Source organism: Cebidichthys violaceus, unplaced genomic scaffold, assembly GCF_023349555.1.
Source record: "Cebidichthys violaceus isolate CVI_PGR_0920_01 unplaced genomic scaffold, fCebVio1.0.p SCAF_685, whole genome shotgun sequence".
In the NCBI taxonomy this organism is placed as follows: Eukaryota; Metazoa; Chordata; class Actinopteri; order Perciformes; family Stichaeidae; genus Cebidichthys; species Cebidichthys violaceus.
This window is the reverse complement of record NW_027176911.1, coordinates 10001-18316: the sequence shown is the minus strand read 5'-3', so window position 1 is coordinate 18316 and position 8316 is coordinate 10001. Positions and strand designations below refer to the sequence as shown.

General features: G+C 40.3%; 1 protein-coding gene across 1 annotated transcript in view; it reads right to left on the bottom strand.

Annotated features, from left to right (window-relative positions):
- Nucleotides 1-6: 6 nt before the first annotated feature.
- LOC137890753 (disintegrin and metalloproteinase domain-containing protein 12-like) overlaps nt 7-8316 on the bottom strand; it is a 16400-nt gene continuing 8090 nt past the window's right edge. Inside the window, exons 15-20 of the mRNA XM_068734951.1 lie at nt 7516-7624; nt 6260-6325; nt 4736-4783; nt 3283-3348; nt 2545-2678; nt 7-2332 (exon numbers count right to left, since the gene is read on the bottom strand). Of these exons, the coding sequence (XP_068591052.1) occupies nt 2269-2332; nt 2545-2678; nt 3283-3348; nt 4736-4783; nt 6260-6325; nt 7516-7624 (487 nt within the window). The 3' untranslated portion in view covers nt 7-2268. The remainder of the gene's footprint in view (nt 2333-2544; nt 2679-3282; nt 3349-4735; nt 4784-6259; nt 6326-7515; nt 7625-8316) is intronic.

Genomic DNA, 8316 nt, shown 5'->3' with positions numbered 1-8316 from the left:
AACAAGACGCTAACAGCTTGAATACTAATCAACCAACCAACCAACCAACCAATCAGCCAACCAACCAACCAACCACAATCAATCAATCAATCAACCAACCAATCAGCCAACCAACCAATCAACCAATCAGCCAACCAACCACAACCAACCAACCAATCAACCACAACCAACCAACCAACCACAATCAATCAATCAACCAACCAATCAGCCAACCAACCAACCAACCAATCAATCAACCACAATCAACCAATCAACCACAACCAATCAACCAATCAGCCAACCAACCACAACCAACCAACCAATCAACCACAACCAACCAACCAACCACAACCAATCAACCAATCAGCCAACCAACCAACCAACCAATCAACCACAACCAACCAATCAACCAACCAATCAACCACAACCAATCAACCAACCACAACCAATCAATCAATCAATCAACCAATCAACCACAACCAATCAATCAACCAATCAACCACAACCAATCAATCAACCAATCAACCACAATCAACCAATCAACCACAACCAATCAACCAATCAGCCAACCAACCACAACCAACCAACCAATCAACCACAACCAACCACAACCAATCAACCAATCAGCCAACCAACCAACCACAACCAACCAACCAATCAACCACAACCAACCAATCAACCAACCAATCAACCACAACCAATCAGCTAACCAATCAACCAATCAGCCAACCAACCAACCAATTAACCAACCAACCAACCATCAATCAATTCTTGTACATTTAAGAACGTCTTGTTTTGTTCAGTGAATCAAATGTTTTTGTATAAAATGTTTCTATTATCAAAGTTATTGTTTTGATATCTGAACTAGTAAAAGTAAAAAGGGAAATAAAAAGAGTCTCCTTCAAATTAAAAGCATCACATCAGATGAATCCTTTATATTTTTCATCCAGCTCGTCTTTGGCGTAACGTTACAAACATTCTTCTTTGTCTCAGAGAGAAATGTCAAGGTGGGTCGAAAAAATAACAAAAACCTGATCCAGCAGAAACAGACGGGGTTTACTGAGAGAAGGTTCACTTCTGGTCCAACTAGAATCTCTTCAACAGGAAGTCTGAGAGTTCAAGAATAAAGTCAAATTAATTTAGAAACATGAGTCGTAAAATAAAAAGTAAAAAATATTTTTTTACATTTTAAATAATGAATTATGAAATATGAAAAAATAAAGTGGTGACGAGAAAGAAGTCAGAATATTACAATAAAAAGCTCTTAATACTTAACGAATAAAGCCATAATATTTAGACAATGAAGTCATGTTTTCCATAAAATAAAAAAATGTTCTAAAATATTCAACTTTATTCTGAAACTCTCAGGTTGTGTCCCTGAACGCATCATAAACCTTTATACCATCATTTGATCTCAAGTCTTCAGACCGGTCCTCTTCTGGTGAAGAACTCTTTAAACCATCTGATGATGACTCAATAATAATAAACGTTGACTTCATCAGAAGAAGATTAGAAGATTAGAACTCCATGATGATGTCATCTACTCCTTTATTTATTAGTTCTACATTCTGTGGTTTTCTAAAAAATCAAGTTTGAAAGTGAAAAAATATTTCTCATGACACTCCTCAGGGAGGGTCCAGTAGGTCCAGTAGAGGGTCCACAGAGGGTCCTGTAGGTCCAGTAGAGGGTCCAGTAGAGGGTCCTATAGAGGGTTCTGTAGCAGAGGGTCCAGCAGAGGGTCCAGCAGAAGGTCCTGTAAAGGGCCCTGTAGAGGGTCCTGTAGACAGTCCTGTAGAGGGTCCACAGAGGGTCCTGTAGTAGAGGGTCCTGTAGAGAGTCCTGTAGAGGGTCCACAGAGGGTCCTGTAGTAGAGGGTCCTGTAGTAGAGGGTCCTGTAGCAGAGGTTCCTATAGAGGGTCCTGTAGAGGGTCCTATAGAGGGTCCAGTAGGTCCTGCAGAGGGCCCCAGACCACAGTTTGAGAACCCCTCTGCTACTTTTTACTGTTATCACAGGTTCGATCCTTGAGCAAGGCACTGAACCCCTGTTGGGGCGCTGAACTAATGACACCAAGACACTTCATGCAGCTGTGGGTCAGAGGTCTGAGGTCGAAAGGTCAAGTCCAGAGTGTCCCGGTGCTGCTGAGCAAGGCACGTTAACATCTATATACAGAGAGAATCAGACGACTGAGTGCAAAGTGGGTAATAAAGTCATCTTCATCTTCTTCATCTTCATCTTCTTCATGTTCTATGTGAACGTCTTCAGATTAAATGTCTCTGGAGACGAGTCAGCTAAAGAGGAGACGAGTCCACTTTGAGAGGGTCAGAGGGTCGAGAGGGAGGAAGAGGAGGTCGTCTGCAGAGAGACAATGACATGTTTATGTTTTATTATTTAGATGAAAACTTATAATATTCTGACAATAAAGTCACAATATTTAGAAAATAAATCTAAAACGTCGCAACTTTAGGACTTGCCCCCCCTCAGGGTCTGAGTCTCGTGGTAACTATTACTAGTTATTAACTAGTTATTAGCTAGTTATTAACTAGTAATTGGTGGGACGGTCGTACCTGTTGCCTCCGGCTCTGTGTTGTGGTGGTTTGGTGGCGGCGGCGTATCCGGGGTGGGGGGGGATGAGGGGATGGGTCGGGGGGGGCAGCAGGCGGGGCTTAATGGGCACCACAGGTTTGAGTGAAACAGGAACCTGAAGAGAGGATCATGGGAAATAAACAGGAAGCTCAGTGCAGCAAAGTTTATGAGTTCCTCTTCTTCCACAGATCAATGATTGACTTCATTTATTCTGATTATAAGTTATTTAAACTTTTATTCATTGTTTTTAATGTACCATCATCAAAACTCAACACTTCCTGCAACTATACTTCAAATTAAAAGCCTTTAGCAGCTGAAAAAGCTTTCCTGGCCAACTTTTATTGTGAAACATCTACAGGAAGTGATTTTCACTGATGGTACGGACAGAAAACAGCAACGTAGAGCCGAGTGTTATTAATGAATTAGTGAATAAAAACAGCAGCAGTGTTGTGAGCACAGAGTGTCACATGACTCTGCTTGTAAATGGCAAGCCCGATGCTCACTTTTGTCACTGAACGCACCACAGCTGTCGGGTATCGTGATGTCAGATCTCAGAATACGTGACCAACCAATCACAGCTCACCTGGTTCTCTGATTCAACCAGTGAAATCATCTCAATCAGGACCAACGATTCACATCCTTTTCAACATGCTGAGTGCATGAGAGCTATGTGTTAACAGCTACGTGCTAACAGCTAGCAGCTAGCAGGTGTGGTGTACCTGTCCAGGTGCGAGGGGGTCGGGGGGGAGGGGCTTGTTGGGCGGAGCCGGTCGACTCCCCAGCAGCTGGAGGGTTAGTGAGGAGGAAGAGGAAGATGAGACGAGGAAGTCAGGAGGAAAACAGAAACAACGTGCTGCGTTCATCATTAGTGCAGCATGCAGACCAAAGAGTAAACACAGGAAGAAGAATCATGCTGAAGTACTCAGATCTTTATACAGTTAAAAGTACTAATACAACAGTGTACAAATACTCTGTTACAAGTAAACCTCAACTGCATTCAAAACTTTTATTCAAGTTAATATATTTAAAGTACCAAAAGTAAAAGTACTCACGAACCCATGAATTATAAACAGGCCTCTATAAATCAATCCATTATTTATGTATCCATATATTATATAAGATCTTAAAGCATCTAGAAGGTTTCCTTTGTTTCATAAATGAGTCTTTTCATTTCCTCAAGCAAACAGAAACCTTTCGTGTTAAATTCACTGTCTTTAGTTTCAGTAGGAACATTCAGCTCCCTCATGAGGCTCAAAGCTGAACTGCAGATAGAAAAGAAAGACGAGAGATTCAAAGAAAATCTCCTGCGACCACCTGAGGGTCCCGACCCAGTGCTTGTGAACGACTGATTTACATGATATGAATGTGTTGTATTCATGTGTTCATCACTTTAATGACTTTATATTAATCTTTAATATGACATCATCATTTATTAGTTGATCAATAATCTGAAAATGTAGAGCGAAGAATATAATATTTACTCTGAGACGTAAAGAAGTATAAAGCAGTAGAAAATGGAAATACTCGAGTAATATTTGGAGGTACTTGTACTTTACTTGAGTCTATTTCCTGCTACTTTATACTTCTACTTGTCGTCTCATAGAGCTGAGAGACAAACAGGAAGTAAGAGGACAGGTTGGTGCTTTGAGTCCAAACTGTCTCTGTACTAGTACTAGTTACTAGTTAACAGTACTCTGTACTATTTAATATCACTAGTTAGCAGTACTCTGTACTAGTTACTAGTGTTAGTTACTAGTTAGCAGTACTCTGTACTATTTAATGTTACTAGTTAGCAGTACTCTGTACTAGTTACTAGTGTTAGTTATTAGTTAGCAGTACTCTGTACTATTTAATGTTACTAGTTAGCAGTACTCTGTATTAGTTAGCAGTACTCTGTACTATTTAATGTTACTAGTTAGCAGTACTCTGTACTAGTTAGCAGTACCCTGTACTATTTAATATCACTAGTTAGCAGTACTCTGTACTAGTTACTAGTGTTAGTTACTAGTTAGCAGTACTCTGTACTATTTAATGTTACTAGTTAGCAGTCTATACTAGTTACTTATACTAGTTATTAGTACTAGTAACCAGTACTCTGTACTGGTTACTAGTTAGTACCCTGACACACAGCTGGGTGTGAACACAGACAGAAACACGACAGGTAGACTGTACCTGGTCGGGGGGGTCGGGGGGCAGAGGTCTGGTGGGGGGGGCAGCTCTCTGTGTGAGGGTTAGAGCAGCAGGAATAAAAGAGTAGAAGAGCAGCAGGAATAAAAAAGCAGAAGAAGAGCAGCAGGAATACAAGAGTAGAAGAAGAGAAGCAGGAATAAAAGAGTAGAAGAAGAGCAGCAGGAATAAAAGAGTAGAAGAAGAGAAGCAGGAATAAAAGAGCAGAAGAAGAGCAGCAGGAATAAAAGAATAGAAGAAGAGAAGCAGGAATAAAAGAGCAGAAGAAGAGCAGCAGGTCAGAGACACTTAATCTGAGAGTATCATAAAGACTCTTTTGATCTCTGAACAACATAAAGTCACATTTCCTGTTTGTTCACTTCTGATCCTGACGGTACGGAGAGGTCAGAGGTCAGTGAAACACTGATTCAGGGGAACTCGTCTCTCTGTTAAACTCGAGGAGGTGAAACTAAACTACATTTAGTCATTTTTCATGTAAGGACGAGTTCAAACAATATTAGTTTTTATATTTATAAAAAGTCTTTTGTGTGAATGTGTTCCTCGACTCTGTTTCAGATCAGATCCAAAGGTTTGGATCCATGAAAACAAGTCAAACAGAAGAAGAAGAACTGGACCAGAACAACAACAACAACAACATGACAACAACACGACAACAACACAACGACGTCAAGACGACAACAACACGACAAGACGACAAGAAGACAACAACACAAGGACGACGTCAAGACGACAACAACACAACAACAAGACAACAACAACACAACGACGTCAAGACGACAACAACACAACGACGACGTCAAGACGACAACACAACGACGTCAAGACGACAACAACACAACAAGACGACAACAACGCAACAACAACACAACAACGTCAAGACGACAACAACACGACAACAAGACAACAACAACACGTCAAGATGACAACAAGACAACAACAACAACACGACAACAACACGACAACAACACAACGACGTCAAGACAACAAGACGACAACACAACAACAAGACGACAACACAACAACAACAAGACGACGACAACATGACAAGACGACAACACAACGACAAGACGACAACAACATGACAAGACGACAACAACAAGACGACAACACAACGACAAGACGACAACAACACAACAACACGACAACACGACAACAAGACAACAACTAGACAACAACTAGACGACAACAACACGACGACAAGACGACGACAACAACAAGACGACAACACAACGACAAGACGACAACTACAAGACGACAACAACACGACACAACAAGATGACAACAACACGACAACAAGACAACAAGACGACAACAACACAACAACTAGACGACAACACAACGACAACAAGACGACAACACAACGACAAGGCAACAACTACAAGACGACAACAACACGACAACAACACGACACAACAAGACGACAACAACACGACAACAACACGACAACAACAAGACACTGATCGATCGGATCGATCGACACAGACGTTAAGGCCTTTCGGGGGAGGTTACCTGCGGGGGTTTTAGGGCGGGGTCAGGGGGGAGTGGCTTAGTGGGAGGAGCAGGTCTGTCATGAACCTGATAGGAGAGAGAAACAGGAAGCAGAGAGACAGCTGATAGCAGGAAAAAGGTCAAAGGTCAAAACAAGCAGATGTGTTAATGTGAGCTCACAGGAAGGAAGAAAAAAAAACATCTGCAGCTGTGATGTCACTTCCTGTCACAATAAATGCTGTTTGCAGCAGGAGAGTCTGGAACCACAACTTCCAGGTTTCTGATCCAGACCTCACCTTCACTCAACAGTTTGTTCAGTGTTTAAATCCAGATGTAACGAAAAGATCTAATACATCTGTTTTTAGGGAATAGACACTAAAAACATATATATATTTATATATATATAAATATATACTATATATTTATATATAAATATATACTATATATTTATATATAAATATATATCATTAAAGGTTTTATTCTGAATATAGCCTTTTCTTGATATTCTTCAGGTTTTAGCAGCAGTCTGTGGACTTTTAAAGCAGCACATTTAGAACGTACGTCTGTGTTTCCTGTTCACGGCGTCAGAGTTTGTTCTTGTTCAGAGTCGTAAAAAGAAAAGCTTGAAGAACTCAGCGAGCAGGAAAAGTTATGTACAGGACGTATAAACGTGAGCGGCTGCATGTAAACAAGATTATTAGTGGAATATTAATTAGGGAATAGTATGCTTTTTCAGAAAAAGGGCAAAATCCAGATACAGAAAGTATGTTTTCTGTTTGTTTGTGATTAATTTCTTCAGATGTTAGTAGAAGAGGTGACGCTCAGGACAAACGTTCGGGGGGCTGACGTTACGTTTCTAGATTAACATGAAACAAATAAGTTAAAAAAACTAAACAAGAATAACCAATAAAATGAAGAGCAAACAACATAAATCAATGATGAAATAATATTAAATATTTATGTCCCATAAGGAACAAGAAGAACTTAAATGGTCGTACCTCATCTCCATAATTCAAACTATTAACTCAACATTCATCATTTAAACTAGTAAACAAACACACCAGTGCTCTTCAGTTCAACCTAAATATGTTAATCTGATGTAACTTAAACCATCTCTGTATCTCTGTACCTCTTAAAAATAATCTTCTGGATCCATATTTGAACCCCACTAATTAAAATACGCCTGCTCTTCATAGTTCATACCAACTCAAAGCTCTTTTTAATGTAACTAACTACTTTTAAATGACCTAAATGATTTCCTGACTCTGTGAGGTTACCTCTTTAGTGGGCGGAGTCAGCGGGATGTCGGTCGGGGGGTTCAGGTGGTACCTCAGAGGTCGGACCTGCTCTCCGTTACGGCCGTCCACTCGCTCCATCACCGGCGTCCTGACCAAAGAAACACATCATCGGTTTCATCGTCACACATCGTTCTATAGTGATGCATTCAAGGACGCTCAGACATGTGAGAACTCACATTTCTCTAATGTGATAGTTTGTGTTATTCTGCGATGTTTTAAAGCGACATTATGGAACTATTTTATCTTAAAATATCAGCTTCAACATCATGGTGATGCTACAGAGACTCGTACTAGAAACAGTCATTAACGCTCAGAAGGTTTTGATTACTTGCTGCTAAAGTAACGCTAACCGCTAACTGTAGCTAGTTAGCTCAGTTAGCCGTGCTGCCGGGAGCTGAGAGTGGTGGTGTTGTTTACACCGCTAGACGATATTGTTCAGAAAGCAGATCTTTAAAAACTAAAACAAGTTAAAGAGGTCATTGATTTCTCTCTTTATCCGTTTTATCTTAACAAAAACTGCCTTGATTCAAGTTTCTCATCAAAAACTACATTTTACAAGATTGCATTTGAACGCATCATAATTTCTTCGCACTGTAGTATTTTTTTACTGAATAGAGCTTGAACGCATCATAATGTAACGCCATGCAACGTTAACGTTAGCGGTTAGCTCCGTTATTTATCCAAGCAGGACTGTGCTGCTCACCGGCTGCCAACAGATAATCGCTAACGTTAACTAGCATTAGCTAACATTAGCTAATTAGTAATATTGCAAATAAAAGT